The sequence below is a fragment of the Rhinatrema bivittatum genome, chromosome 8 (genome assembly GCF_901001135.1).
Source record: "Rhinatrema bivittatum chromosome 8, aRhiBiv1.1, whole genome shotgun sequence".
In the NCBI taxonomy this organism is placed as follows: Eukaryota; Metazoa; Chordata; class Amphibia; order Gymnophiona; family Rhinatrematidae; genus Rhinatrema; species Rhinatrema bivittatum.
Genome location: NC_042622.1, coordinates 103263391 through 103279880, shown reverse-complemented (window position 1 = coordinate 103279880; position 16490 = coordinate 103263391). Strand labels below are relative to the sequence as shown.

The 16490-nt window shown below is 40.7% G+C and overlaps 1 protein-coding gene across 3 annotated transcripts in view; it reads right to left on the bottom strand.

Moving 5' to 3' along the window:
* The window catches only part of GARNL3 (GTPase activating Rap/RanGAP domain like 3), a 706353-nt gene that overhangs the window by 69844 nt on the left and 620019 nt on the right, over positions 1-16490 (bottom strand). For all 3 annotated transcript variants that reach the window (XM_029613069.1, XM_029613070.1, XM_029613068.1), the window contains 4 exons: positions 9225-9341; positions 6658-6833; positions 3679-3837; positions 1396-1462 (listed from right to left, as the gene is read on the bottom strand). In XM_029613069.1, the coding sequence (XP_029468929.1) occupies positions 1396-1462; positions 3679-3837; positions 6658-6833; positions 9225-9341 (519 nt within the window). The remainder of the gene's footprint in view (positions 1-1395; positions 1463-3678; positions 3838-6657; positions 6834-9224; positions 9342-16490) is intronic.

Below are 16490 nucleotides of genomic sequence, written 5' to 3'. Positions count from 1 at the left end.
TCGGTGGGGAATGCCTCAGGGTCTCGGATGCAGAGGAGGATGGAGGCTCCTCTATCTGGGCCCTCTTTGCAACCGGCTCGATAGCCATTGAGGCCGATGCGATGTTGCTGCCGGCACCGGGTGTGGAGTCACATTGGTGCTGGTGATGATGTTTCCCTTGATGCTCGGTCCGGTCCTTCTCTGGCACCGAGGAAGATGCTACCGATGCCCTGGATGGTGTCGGTGATGGATGGTCACTGCTGCCTTGCTGCTCCCGGCGAGGTTTTTCGATGGATTTTGAAGATGTTCCTGCCGGTGATGACTGGGTGGACGTCGATGGAGTTAGTTTTATCTTGAAAAGAGACTCCATTTTGTCCAGGCAGGCACACATACCCTTTGGGGGTCAATTGAGCGCAGCTAGGGCACAGACGTACATCGTGTGATGAGCCGAGGCAGAGCACACAAACATTGTACAGACCAGTAATTGACATCGTACGCGGACATTGGGCATTTTCTAAAGCCCGTTGCCATGGCGGAAAAAGAGGGCCGCGAAAACAGTCGGTGGCCTGTGGGACAGAGGACAAGGTGGCAGGAACTGACCGAAGACGGTGGAAATTACTCACTGAGCATCGAGAAAACGGTGTCGCGATGGGAGACCCCTATGAGGGAACTTTTTGTGAAGAAAACTTCAAGATATTCCATGAGGAAAAGTGGTGAGAAAATTCTCACAGAGCTCCTAACCGCGAGGCAAACTGCAGCGTGGGAAAAAAAGAGTCTAAAGGGAGACCTCTGTGGCTACAGGAATTATGGCATGCTGGGCATGCTCAGTGTGCCAGTCAAACGTTCTAGAAACTTTGACAGAAGTTTTCCGTGACAGGGCTCCATCTAATGACATCACCCACATGTGAGGACTACCATCCTGCTTGTTCTGGGAGAAAAATCACATCAGAAAGATGTGCAAGGAATGGCCAAGGTAAATGGAAGAGTAGTTAAGAAACAGAATGAAAAATGGAGAGTGCATAAGATACTGTGGGTTTGTTTCAAGCTATTTAAGCAGCTATTATGTACCCATATATCATATAGTTATTTCATTGAAAGGTCTAGATCAGCCAACAATCAGACAAAATCCTTGTAGAAACCTGAAGAGTAACTGGTTTGGCCCTGTATGGTACCTATATCTATCGTATCTATCTTTTGGCATTTTACTATGCATTCTTAAAATATATGTTATTGATATTTCATGCACTATTTAAATGTAACAGAGGAGATAAATTTAATTTTTTCCCCAGCAAAATATATTGAGATAAATTATCTTATGCAATTCTTTTAGCAGGGGTGTAGGAATAGATTTTTGCTATGATTTTATGTTATAGAACACAATTCTGTCCGAAACAGATGTAGAAATCAAGTACTTACAATTATAGCAGAGCAGTAAACCAGCTTCCCCATCTTCATACACATCAATAGCTGCAACAAAATTAACCTGCAATGATAATGGGCAAGGGTAGTGGACAGAGTGGAGACTGCAGCTATTCATTTTTTGTGTTAAAGCAAAAGGTAATGAATGTCCCATGGCTATGTAAGTATTGAATACTCCTTTCTAAGGGCCTGATATTCAGCTGTATCTGGCTAAGTTACAAGGGATATTCAGTGGCACGACTATGCCGCTGAATATTTAGTACACAAATTGCTACTTAGCCGGATAAGTATTTATCTGGCTAAATTAGACCACCTCTATGGCTAGTCTAACTTATCCGATTAACTTAACTGGATAACAGCGCATATCGCTACTTATCCCGTTAAAATAACCAGATAAGTAGAGTCGCCCTGATCTGCCCACTGACACCCACTTTTTATGCAGCTGAAAGTAGCCACATAAGTCACTTATACGGCTATCCAGCGGCCGCTGAATATACTCAGATAAGTCCTACTTATCCAGCTATCGCGTACTGAACGCGCTTTGAATATGCCACCCTAAGAATTCTGGTATGGAGGAACTCGTCTGAAATCAACAAGGAGATAATGCACCGCAGTGGTTCCCTACCTGGTCCTCCAGGCTCACGCAGTCAGCCTGGTTTTTAAGACATTCACAATGAATAATCATGAGATATATTGGTATGCATGAAGGACTCAAGGAGAACCCAGACAGCTACTTGAGAACTTGTGTAGCTCTGAAAATAGAGCCCTTGCTTTGCCTCTACAAGTGTAGCAAACCTCCCTAATTTTGCCCGTTAATACTTTGTTTTTCACTATCAGTTTCACCCAGATTAGAAATATGAGCTAGAGTGCATAGTACATGTTGACATTATATCTAATTTATTTTATACATTTTGTTTTATTCTACAACTTACATCTCCCACCCCACTTGTATCATGCTGGTTACATTGCTGGAGCCTTACAGACAGTTTATCAGTAATAATCACTGCCACTTAAAAATATTTATTCTAGACAGGGCATTATCTGACAATAAATGTTCTTTTAATGGGGATTATTGCTTTTACATGGTAAAATTTGCTAAAGGTTCCATTTTAATTACTTTTTTTTAAAGAAACAATTGACAAACACACACCAGTTAGTTCTTGATGCTTCAGTCTGTCAGATTCCTCTGAATATAAGAATATAATTTATCTTATAATAAAATAATATATACTCATCTAATTCACTAAGTCAAGCATGGATAAACCATCTTTGACTATATATTGTAACCTGAAATACAAGTGGTGCCCTAAAGCCGGTGTTTCCAATCTACCTCTGCTCCACTCCACTTGAGATGATGAGAAAAAAAATAGAATCTGAAAAATCGCAAAATTTTTAACTCCAGAATTAACAGAACCGTTGCTCAACAACATGCCATTTCATTTAAAGATACCAAAAAAACCCCCCAAAAAAACAAAAACGGTGCAGCCCCCATCATAAAAAGATGTGAGGCTGAAGACAGTAGTTATGACTGCAGCATGCTGCTGCCTTGCCACTGAATGGAGTGGGATTGAAAAGACCAGCCAGCTGCAGTGCCAATTATGGTATAGAGGGCTGTCAGTCAGTGTGACACAGCCAGAGGGTGAGCGAGTTAGGAAACACTTAAAGTAGAGAAGAAAAATAATTGTATTGTTGGAAATCTCTAGCTTTTTAAAATATCATAGTAATTTCAGTCCCCACATAGACAGCAGGACAACATTAAACTGAGAAAAACATTCATGGTGTCATGTCTCCTTAGCCCTATTACTCACCTGATATCAAATAATTTTGTTTTTCTGCTGTCATTACAAATCTTTTGCTATGACAGAATAAATGTTCTCTTTTTTAATCTTTTTTTCTGCCTGTGAGTTGGTGAATAAGATGCTAGCCTTCAGTCGCTTCAGGCTTTTGGTACGTTTGCTATAGATTAACTATTTAGAAGACTGGTCCTGATTGTCATTTCCCTAGTATGATTTCTGGGAATTCATGTTCTCTTCTTGAGTCAAAAATTACATGTTCCCCTGATCAAATCCCACATCACTGCCTAAGGAAAGACCTTTGCAAAGTTACATGGAATGTTTCCCTGCAAACTCCCAGGCTTGTTTTCTACTTTTAATGAGCAGTAACCTAGAGTGTGAAAATGTGTTTAGATCAATAAAGTGACTTCTTAGAATGCTCATGGCCAGATTTGCTGAGTTGACTCTGTTTCATGATTATCCTCTACTATTGTTCAGAACTACTTACCCTACTTGCATCAACGTGATGCAATCTATAAGACTCTCCAGTGCTTTCATTCACTAAATCAAACTGATGTCGATATGCCACACAAATCATGTTGTCATTTTCTCCAGTAGGACCATCTACCAGGGTCATCAGCACAGGAGGGTCTGACAGGCAAATCTCCTGTAGGTAAGAACAGAAACAAATCTTTGTATTAAGTGGGGAAAGATGTTATAGTTACCTGACTGGGAGGCTACTCGGGGGATACCAGGCAGAGATGTAAGTGGTACTGATGATTTATCAAAGGAAAGATTTTCACCCAAGTCAGTAAGAACATAAGAACATGCCATATTGGGTCAGACCAAGGGTCCATCAAGCCCAGCATCCCGTCTCCAACAGTGGCCAATCCAGGCCATAAGAACCTGGCAAGTACCTAAAAACTAAGTCCATTCCATGCTACTGTTACTAGTAATAGCAATGGCTATTTTCTAAGTCAGCTTAATTAATAGCAGGTAATGGACTTCTCCTCTAAGAACTTATCCAATCCTTTTTTAAACACAGCTACACTAACTGCACTAACCACATCCTCTGGCAACAAATTCCAGAGTTTAATTGTGCGTTGAGTAAAAAAGAATTTTCTCCAATTAGTTTTAAATCTGCCACATGCTAACTTAATAGAAAGACTAGGAGGCATTCCATGATCTGAAAGAGAAAATAACTGATTCACTTTAGCCTATTCTAGACCTCTCATGATTTTAAACACCTCTATTATATCCCCCCTTAGCCGTCTCTTCTCCAAGCTGAAAAGTCCTAAACTCTTTAGTCTTTCCTCATAGGGGAGCTGTTCCATTCCCTTTATCATTTTGGTTGCCCTTCTCTGTACCTTCTCCATCGCAACTATATCTTTTTTGAGATGCGGCGACCTGAATTGTACACAGTATTCAAGGTGCGGTCTCACCATGGAGCGATACAGAGGCATTATGACATTTTCAGTTTTATTCACCATTCCCTTTCTAATAATTCCCAACATACTGTTTGCTTTTTTGACTGCTGCAGCACACTGAACTGATGAATTCAATGTGTTATCCACTATGACACCTAGATCTCTTTCTTGGGTGGTAGCTCCTAATATGGAACCTAACATTTTGTAATTATAGTATGGGTTATTTTTCCCTATATGCATCACTTTGCACTTATCCACATTAAATTTCATCTGCCAATTGGATGCCCAATTTTCCAGTCTCAGATGGTCTTCCTGCAATTTATCACAATTTGCTTGTGATTTAACTACTCTGAACAATTTTGTATCATCTGCAAATTTGATTACCTCACTTGTCGTATTTCTTTCCAGATCATTTATAAATATATTGAAAAGTACGGGTCCCAATACAGATCCCTGAGGCATTCCACTGTCCACTCCCTTCCACTGAGAAAATTGTCCATTTAATCCTACTCTCTGTTTTCTGTCTTTTAGCCAGTTTGTAATCCACAAAAGGACATCGCCTTCTATTCCATGACTTTTTAGTTTTCTTAGAAGCCTCTCATGAGGTACTTTGTCAAACGCCTTCTGAAAATCCAAATACACCTCATCTACTGGTTCACCTTTATCCATATGTTTATTAACCCCTTCAAAAAAATGAAGCAGATTTGTTAGGCAAGACTTCCCATGAGTAAATCCATGTTGACTGTGTTCCATAAAACCATGTCTTTCTATATGCTCTATGATTTTGATCTTTAGAATAGTTCCACTATTTTTCCTGGCACTGAAGTCAGGCTTACTGGTCTATAGTTTCCAGGATCGCCCCTGAAGCCCTTTTTAAATATTGGGGTTACATTGGCAACTATCTAGTCTTCAGGTACAATAGATGATTTTAATGATAGGTCACACATGTTAACTAAGAGATCAGAAATTTCATTTTTGAGTTCCTTCAGTACCCTAGGATGTATACCATCTGGTCCAGGTGATTTGTATCTTTAGTTTGTCAATCTGGCCTGCTACATCTTCTAGGTTCACAGTGATTTGGTTCAGTTTGTCTGACTCATCACCCTTGAAAACCATCTCCGGAACTGGTATCTCCCCAACATCCTCATTAGTAAACACAGAAGCAAAGAATTCATTTAATCTTTCTGCAATGGCCTTATCTTCCCTAAGAGCCCCTTTAACCCCTCTGTCATCTAACGGTCCAACCTACTCCCTCACAGGTTTCTTGCTTCGGATATATTTTAAAAAGTTTTTATTATGAGTTTTTGCCTCTACGGCCAACTTCAGTTCAAATTCTCTCTTCGCCTGTCTTATCAATGTTTTACACTTAACTTGACAATCCTTATGCTTTCTCCTATTTTCTTCAGATGGATCCTTTTTCCAATTTTTGAAGAATTTTTTTTTTTTGGCTAAAATAGCCTCTTTCACCTCACCTTTTAACCATGCCGGTAATCGTTTTGCCTTCCTTCCACTTTTCTTAATGTGTGGAATACATCTGGACTGCGCCTCTAGGATTGTATTTTTAAACATTGTCCATGCCTGTTCAACACTTTTATCCTTTGCAGCGGCACCTTTCAGTTTTTTTCTAACTATTTTCCTCATTTTATCAAAGTTTCCCTTTTGAAAGTTTAGTGTTAGAGCTGTAGATTTACTTATGGTTCCCCTTCCCAGTTATTAGTTTAAATTTGATCATGTTATGATCACTATTGCCAAGTGGCCCCACCACCATTATCTCTGTCACTAGGATCAGTGCCTCAGCATGGTATTAGTGGATTCACACCCCTCTTATTCAGTACTGCTCCAATACCCCATCATATGTTAGGCATCTGTTGCAAAGACTGTTAAATCAGGACCTTGTCTATCAAAGCACAAATTTGCTAATGGTATTGCTGGAATTGTTATTTTTCTGATTGTGGTTTCTACTCTTTCAAATCCACATATGACTGTGCATCCTGTCTTGATGCTCCTAATCAAAGCAATAGAAACCCGACTCCAGAATCTTTGCAACAACAAAAACCTACCCTGATGTACTGAAATTCCTCCACCGGTGACTCGGACTGAGGTGATAGCATAGGGAAGCTGCTTAAGCTATTGGGCTGGTTGTGCTTCCTTGTGATGAGGAGCAGTTTGTTCCGAATGGCCACAACAATCCTTAGCTCGTTGCTGTGATGTGCATTAATGGCATAAAAATGGCAGCCTGGGAAAAATAAATTTGTTATTCTGATTTCTTTCAGGTGCACAGCAGTAGACGTTTTCTACATTTTCACAGAAAGAAAATTGAGGTTTATGGTGACAATGAAATAAATCCTAAACGTAAACACATTTTCTTTTAAAAGAAAGAAGCCATATTTTCAAAGGACTGGACCAGAGGCTCAGGTAGTAAATGGTGCGTGCTGCCATGATTCCTAGGCTGGGCCTCTGCTCCCTGGGTCATCTGGGGCTGGAGATGCTACATGGACAGCCTACATAGCCCGTAGGCTGGGGGAAGAAGTGCTAGTCATCGCACAATGGCGACTTTGCGCCCATGTTAGCCAGCTTCTGCAGAGAGCAATAATCTGTGGCCCTGGCCAAGGAGTGTAGCTCCAATGACTGGACTGATGGGTATATAACAACAGAAAATTCCCAGGTAAGTGTGAATGAAGGCTCATGACTCTATAGATCTATAGAGGCTGGTTCTGACTGAGCTGGAAGCCCAAAGGAGCAAGAGGAAAGTTCTGGGTCAAAAACCCCTCCCAGAATGTTCAGAGGTAAATTTTCCAAAGCTTAGGCTGGATGTACACGGATTAAATAAGGAATTGTGGAAGTAGAAGAGCTGAATGCACAAAAGTGGATTTTCAGCCTCCTTAAAAGACACAATCATGTTCCAATTTTTGAAGGTGATTTATGTGGGTGAAAAGCATTTTAGCCACATTAATTGCTTACCTACAAACTGCCCTCCCTCAATGCTGGTAAAAGTGTGTGTGCTATTCCCATAAAGCATGTACTTTCAGCCGCATTGAAAGGAAGTGTTGGCAGGGGCATGTTTAAGTGGAGGGAGGAAATGTACACATGTAGAAGGCATTTTCAAATCTTAGTGCTTCCTTTTCCAGCAAAAGCCTAGCTGCAGAAAAGCAGGAGAAAGTGACAGCATATACTTTGCTCATTGTTCCCTGGGTAAAACAATGTACTTACAGACCCTTTCCCAATGCAGTTTAAAAAATTCCCCCATGATGTGCTTGAACTTGGTCACAGAAAAGAATCTTTTTTCTTTTTGACTGGGGGTAGAGAATAAGAGGAGTTTAAAGGGCGTGCTCTGAATCTGGGCACCTAACATACATAAAAAAAAATCATATGCAAAACCAGCATGTCGATAATGCCTATAACTTTACCTGTATCAACATGATGATGTAAGTTAAGTGTGTATATGTAGCTACACAACAACTCAATATTCAAACACAATTGATGCGGGTACCTTGTCTGTGAGTGTCAGGTTGTTTTGTGTGTGTTACAATTGCGTACCTAACTTTGAAATTAGATGCACCAATGAAAATATTCCTAAACGCAAACAGGTAATTGACAAAAAGAAATCAAAATCTGCCTGAATGTAAGCTCAGGGATGGTCGGGGGTTGCCACAGGTAATCAAAATAGCCAAATATAGCTGGTTTTAGATTAACTGTAGACATATTGTCATGAGTATGCATTGTAGGTATCCTGAAAACCAAACCTCATTCTGCCAATAAGGTGTTGCCATCGCTGTAAGAGTAAAGAATCCATGCAAGATATTACAGTAACCAGATGGAACTTTCAACTCCTTGGATGGTAATTTAAAACTCAAAAACAAATTAGGAAAATTAGCTTATATTCAGTGGCCATGGAGTCTCAACATATTTGTTCCTAATTTAGTCATTTGGAAACCAAGGGCTTCTGAAAATTCCTCAAGGGTTAAATGAGGAATTCAGAACATGTGACCCATGGAAGAGGCATGCAGAAAGATCTTGAAGCATCACATGAAAGTTCTTCTTTTCCAGCAGAAAATCCTTGATGTGGTATACTTTATTTATTTTATTTATTTATTATTTTTATATACCGACATTCATCTCAATTGAGATATCACACCGGTTTACATTCAGGTACTGTAGGTATTTCTCTATCCCCAGAGGGCTTACAATCGAAGTTTTTTTGTACCTGAGGCAATGTAGGGTAAAGTGACTTGCCCAAGGTCACAAGGAGCGACAGCGAGACTTGAACCTTGGTCTCCTGGTTCATAGTCCACTGCTCTAACCACTAGGCTATGTTGCATAAGAATGTGGCTGTCTTCTGTCAGCTGGTGATATATTTAGAACCTTCATTGCTTGTCATGAGTAGGGTGCTATGCATGAGGAAAACTTTCATTTCATTCTTCAGTCTGTGTTTTACCACACACTAACTGGTTTTAGCAAGCATTAAACTGCAGAAATGAAACAAAAAATGTTACTTGTTCCGTTCAGCTTGGAAATGAAACAAATGTCTGTGTTTTCCAAATGACCACACATCTCTAGTCATGAGTAGATGCAAACCGTTACCTTAAAACAAAAACAGTAGAAAAACATTAAAAAATACAAAAGTTACCTTTTGTTTTCTCAAGTTTATTTTCTCTACAGTCATACTTGCTCTTCACTATCAGCTTTTCTTCCAAACCTTTCCTGATAGCGCTCAGTCTGAAGACAAAGAGGCGTGCATCCTTTCCTAAGAAGGAGAGAATACCAGGTTAAAACTACTTAGCACAAGAAAAGGAGAATGTGATCTGGAAACTATGGCCAAAAAGCAGAGTTTCCACATTGAGAAATCAGAGCTCCTAACAGGAAAGAAAGATGACTCATTCCTTTCTAAATCTCGTGCTAGGAAGAAACAGACTTGATAATTTTGGAAACAATTTGAGAAATAAAGGAAAAAACAGCTGGGTTACATTACAATGTGATAGCACCATAATCCAAAATTATCTGATATCTCCAAATACTTCACAATCACATCCAAAATACATACAAGATGCAATGTGATAGTGCATAGCAGATTAAGATGAAATGATCAGCTATTGTCAAGAAAGAGGTGCATTTTGAGAAAGGATTAAAGAGGAATGCATTTCACTCAGAGGGGAGTCAGCAACAGAGAAACTAGAATAAAAGAAATAATGTTTGTGGCTATCCCTTCAGGAGCCTGGTATCTGTTATCGTCTCTAGCTCAGGGATAATAATGGTTGGTCCATATTGGTACCCCTACCAGAAGTACATCTAGAGGTTGAAAAGTGTGAAGCAGCCTCTCTCTCCTGACCAAAATAAAAATTGTTAAAGGTAAGCCAATAAATTCCATAAATAGTTAAGAAGCTGCGGTAACATAGTGCTCAATATCTAATTAGTAGATTACACATTTTACACTACTGAAATAAGTAACTTTCACATGTACAGTGCAATATCAAGTCACTGATATTGGATATTATAGCCAGTCTCAATGGACTTTTGTTACAAGAGGGAATAAAATTAGCAGAAACTTCCAACTGGCATTTTCAGCATATGTCCAAAAGGGCAAAATTGAAATAGACTCCAAAATGGAATCTGGATTATATGAATATAGGAAAAAAGAAAAATGAAAACTAGTTGACATTTGACTCTTCAAAGAAACCATATAAAAGAGATACTGCTTTTCAAATTTATGTTAATTTATAAGTTATTTAATCATGTCTTCTACAAACATTAAAACGACTTACACATCTATTTAAGTTTGTCAGTTCACAGGGCATACCACTTTAATTTAAGACCGTATTCTGAATGTTGTGATCCCAGGCCAATAGACTTGTACTAATCTTACTGAAACTTCAAAAGAACAAGTCAGTCAGGCTCTAATTTTGTATTCGGGACTCTAATGCCACCGTCAAAATGCCTAATCCTGTTTTTCAATCACATCCTGACTTTCACATTTAGTTCACCCTGATGCCTGTCCAAATGTTTAGTGAACGATTTATTTAAAAAAGAGAGAATTTCCAAAGACTACTGTCATACTTTTTGCAATGCTGTGCTTTTCAGATGTCATGTTGTCTTGACACACTCTGACTCCTTGGAATGTCAGATGCTTGTACTAAGGCTCTGGGATATAAGTATCCGTAGTACATACTAAATTTCTAACTCACCACCCCCTTTATTTTTATATTATTAAGTGAAAATACTAGAAAAGACAATAGATAATGGAACAATTTCAGCCATAGAAGTCTGTATGCAGTGCTGTGGAGCTTACCCTCAGGTGACCACAGCAAACTGGAAGCTTTCTCTTTATTTATAAATCATACATCTCCCTTTAAAGAGACCTGGATAAGAGATGCAGAGCATGTATCATCGCCACATAAAGGGGGCAGGCAAAAAAAAAAAAAAACCCAAAAAAAAAAACCTGTTAAGAGTCATTTTGACAGCAAAAAGCTGAGATTACAAGTGACATGCTGCTTGCAAGGCTTTATAAGAATATTGACTCAAGGCTCTCCAGAGGCTGTAGAGTTTGTTTTCTGCCCTTTTCATTTTTTCCTTTTCCAATTACATGGCCACCGTTTTCATCGACATGATAAGAAATAAGACGCCAAAGCTGTCACTTTCACAAAGAGTAACTACCACCACCTAAGCTCATCTTCCCAGGACAGGAAGACAACAAAACTGACTTGGAGAAGGAGCAATATCCTACAAGTAGTCAAGTTTCTATGGCTGGCAGCTGGGATCTATCCTTAGTAGCGTAGACGAGAATAATTGGATAGACCGAATGGTCCAATTGGACTTTATCTGCCACCATCTAACAGAATGTTTCCCAAACCTGTCCTGGAGAACCCCTAGCTAGTTGGGTTTCAGGATATCCGCAATGAATATGAATGAGAGAAATTTGCATGCATTGCTTCTATTGTATACTAATTTATCTCATGCATATTCATTGTGGATATCCAAAAAATCTGACTGACTGGGGGTCCCCTAGGATAGGTTTGGGAACCTCTGATCTAATGTTATATGTCATCTTGGATAGGAAGATCACGTAAGAAAGGACTATACAGTTGAAAATTCAACCTACAATAAACTTTAGTCAATACAACCACCACCTAAACCAATGGAGAAATCAACAGTTCAAATAAGTTGAAATACTGCAGTTATAATCTCATTCCTGATGCTTAAAGACAACTGGAATTCTTTGTTGTCTGTGATACCTTTATTTGGACAAACAGAAGAATTAGCTAAACATGCTGGATCTGAATATTTGAGTTCACATAAGTATTGTCCACACATGAATTTATATGGTCTCCACCTTGGGTATTTTGGATATTTAGAAAGTTAATGCTACAGTCTGTACACTTAGAAGATGGATGCAAATGCTTATGTCTACCAGCTGACTATAGCAGAGCAGTATCAATAATGGCTGATGTCGCAATCTGTTGCTCTAAACATAATTTGTAAGAGTTAAGCTAAAATGAACCCCAACCGAAAAAGTTAACCCCAACCCTTGGGCTTGGTTGAATAATTTCATTGCCACATTGGATCAAATGAGCCAAATAATGAGAAAGTGTACATGGGGAGAGCAGTATTTCTAAGGCATTTACCCAGTGCACATACTTTTTATCCACATTAAAGAGAAGCATTTCTGTAATCATGTGTTGTGAGTCTGCCCGCGTGCTGTGGGCAGCCCCCATCTACCTGTTTCTCCAAACGTGGCCAGCCAGGCTGCTGCCAATGCCGTCCCACAGCAGTCCAAGCCGCGACGCTTTGGGATTCCCCGCGGTCCTAGAGCCGCCGGCGGGAGTCTCTTCTTCGCGGCATGGAGCTGCTCCTGCAGTCTGCCTCTTTTTTCACGGCAGGGCTGCCGCCGACAACGCTGTCATTTTTTGGGTCTCCCACGTGGCAGGGACGCCGCCGTTGCACCTCCACTTCCTGCTTCTCCTTAGGCGTGGGCGCATGCCTCAGCTCGACTTTTAAAGGGCCAGCGGCGGGAAAAGCCCCGTGGCCCTCATCAGTGACATCATCAGTGTGTTCCTGCTTCAGCCCTATAAAAGGGCCTTGATGCTATTCCTCAGGGCCTTCAGATCGGGTTTGCACAGTGTCTGTGATCTTCCTTCCGATCCAGGTCTTCTGTGATCTCCTGTGCCTTGATGGATCTTCATTCCATGTTCTTCGTGTTCCTGAACTTCTTCTCCTTGATGTTCCTGGTCTCATCCCTTGTTGGAGCTCCCTCCTCACCTGTCTTCTGTTCCTGATGTTCTAGATGTTCCATGTTCTGATGTCCCGTGTTCTGAGGTGCCGTGTTCCATGTTCCTGATGTCCGATGTTCCTGTCTTGACTTTGTCTCATCTTCAGTTCTTCATCTAGTTCCCAGGTCCCTCATCTGTCCACCTCTCTTGGCGTGCCATGTCATGTCCGTGACCAGCCCTTGGGATGACTGTGTAGGGCGCCTCGTGGTACATGGCCTTCTTCTCTTCTGCAGCACAAGCCTCTGGGAGACTTCTGTTTTTAAAGCCTTGTTCCTGAGTACCTTGTTCCCGCTCTACGGAGTTCCTTTGTGTCTGCATCTGTCCATGCCTAAGACTCTGCCAGAACCTGCTCCGCTCCAGCACAGTCCGTGACCAGCCACAGGCAGCTGTGTAGGGCACGCCCCGATGCAGGCCTCTACTGAATCTTCGCCATGTTCTAGACTCAAGTTCCACGTCTTCACCTGGAGTCTGCTTCACGTTCAGCGTGGTCTGCGACCAGCCATGGGCGGCTGTGTAGGGCGCACTGCAATGCAGTTCTCACCCAGTACTTTCGCCTGACTCTTGAATCCTTGCCTGAAACTTCCAAGCTACCTGTATCCTTGTCTGAGTCTCCTGAGTATCCTGAATCCTTGTCTGAGTCCTCCGAGTCTTCTAAGTATCCTGAGTCCTTGTTTGAGTATTCTAGTCTTTGTCCGAGTCTCCTGAGTATCCAAGTCTTCGTCTGAGTCTCCTGAGTATCCAAGTCTTCATGCTCCTGCCCTCAGCCTCCGTCTGGCCTCTTGCACTCGTCGTTCCCTAGTGACGGGTCCGGAAGGGCTATCGAGTGGCCGGAGGGTTACTCTCGAGATCAGCATTACTTTGCTGGAACTCATTGGTGCATGTAGGTCCAGTGGAGGGCTGAGCCTGCTTTGTTCCTGTTCTGGAAATCCTCGTCTTGTCTTCACTCCAGCCTCGCTTCTGCTCTACCCGTGCTTGTACCAGCTCACTTCCCGCAGTGTGTCTTGGGCTCCTCCCTGAGCCGTGCCGCGGCCCAAGGGTTCACATCCTACCTTAGATGGGTCCGCGCCTCCAAGCTCCTAACTGGGCCTGAGGGCGCGCTCTGCAACATCGTGTGCAAATTGATGGAGGAAAATTGTGTGCATACATGCAATTAGCATGTGCTATTTTGCCCATTGCTCACCCTGCCATCCACCAAATAACAAGTACAAAGCACACAGATGCTTTTAGCACATATTCTTTGCACTTGCTAATATTTAAAGAAAAACAAGACTGGTCGTTTTTCTTTAAAAAATTTGCAAAACGTGCGCATGTAAAATCCACGTGTGTAGTTAGCAGCTATGTGGGCTGTTGGAAGATTGCTCCCATTATTCGTGATAAATCTGATCAGTCTCTGAGCTGTTAAAAAATTGAGTCTTAATAATGAAAATAGAACTGTTAGTTGATTGTATTTTGAAAACGTTCCTTTTCTCACCTCACTCTCTGCTATAAGGTAGAACTACCCTGGTCTACAGAAGCTGCATATCTACAGCTGGCGATAAAAAAAAGGAGAAGATTGAGAGGGGAAGCATTTAAACATGATGCCAATAATTTCTCCAGTGCACAGCTCTGAAAAAACAGTTACAGAAAGAAGATACTAGGTGCATAAAGCACCAATGCTATCAGCATCTTACAAATGCAAGGTTAATTGGCATCATCACATATATGGGCTCAATAAAGAACCCTTTAATGGGAGCAAATATTTAAATGTCAGGAAGCATTTAGTCCTTAGGATCTTATATAAGGTACATCATTTGATTTTGGAAGCCCTGCTGTAGAACTGTAATATGATGTGAGAATCAAATTCTGGGCCTGACTCCATGACCGACTCCATGACCGATGTCATGGAGTCAGCTGCTTCTCAAGAGTGGTCGATGACTTCACAAATGCTCTGATTAGTTTACAGTCTAGACAGACCAACCTGAAAAAGCTGCAAGATGGGCTATATTGGCATTTTTTTGCAATGTTCTGTGCATGGCATAAACCACATATACAATAACTGGGGCAAGATTTATTCTCTCTTGTTTATTCAGGAGCAAATGAATTTCTGTAATTAATTAATGGCTTCTTCATTCATTAGTAAGAGAAATCTCTTCCATTACTCATGATCGGTGAGAATGAAACCTCTTTGTAATGGGAAACCATCATTTTTTATGCTTTACTTCAGCTATCTTTCCCTGTTTAGGTTATAATTGAAGTGAGAAAGCAAAGGACAGTTAACATCACAATAAGATGAAGGATGTGTCCATATATGCCTTTCAGAGAATTCCCCATAAGATCAGAGTGCCATTCATAAAAGTTAAATACATTCATTATATTTGCTTCCTTTAAAAGACCTTTATAATGAGCTGACACTTAAAGATTTTGTTCTCATACACTGTATTAAAACTCCTTAACAGGTAGCTCCAGTCTCCTAGGTGTTGAAAGGAATATTGTTCATTAACAGGAGAATATTTAACCATTCTGCAGAGACAATAGATCTTCTGTTCATTTTTATAAAGGAGCTGTGATTGATAATTTGATATTTTAAAAATTTGCTGGTATGAATTTCTTGCATTATGGAAACAATTCATCAAAAGAGAAATAGAAAAAAAATACTTTGCAAATGGAAACATCTTGAAAAAATGCTCATTGATCTGTTCATGGTATTATTGTGTGCATTCTGGACAGGTTTTTCTAGCTCTGTTTTTTTATGTGTGGAAAATCATTATTACTATTTTGATGTGAATGTAAATTATTGGGGGGGGGAGGGAAGAGGGAAGGAAGAGATGGAGAGGGAGAAGCAGAGGAGAAAGAAGAGGAATGGAAAGGAGGAGAAGGTGGAGAAAGGGAGAAGGAGAAGACAGAAACATTTTTTTACCATTTTTGAAGGTGAAAACTCAATTTGCTTATGCTGATTAAACACGGAAGGATGATATTCAATTTGTGTGTACCTTTTCAGGATGAACAGTTTAGTGCAATGATTAATCTGGAAGGTGGTCTCTCAAAAGTGGCCACATGGTTGGTTGCTGACAAACTCAGCTTAAAAAAAAAAAAAAATCAGAGACTCCATGAATAAATAGGGAGTGCAGGCCTTTGACATGCTGCCTGTAGGTGTTAGGGGTTGAATTAGGACATGAAGAAGTGGTATGTTCCTTGGGTACATTCTCGTAGATTCTGCACTGTTTCTAGAGTAACATAACATAGTATTGGTGACAGAAAAAGATCAAATAGTCCATTCAGTCTGCCCAGCAAATTTCTTAAGGTGGTATCTGCTATTCCGTTCAGGCTACCCCCAATGTTTCTGCTGAAGGTAGCAATTGCCACTCTGTGTAGGTTACCCCATGCCTTATTTTAAGGGTAGCAATAATTACAATCCAAACCAAGGGGATGATCAAGGGGTTAAAGGGACACATGGAGAAGATAATTTCTGTGCTTCAGTGTTTACTAAAGAGGACGTTGGAGAGATACCCGTTCTGGAAAAGGTTTTCATGGGTGATGATTCTGATCAACTGAACCAAAGCACAGTGAACCTGGAAGATGTGGTAGGCCTGATTGACAAACTGAAGAGTAGTAAATCACCTGGACAGAGTAGTGTAAACTCCAGGGTTCTGAAG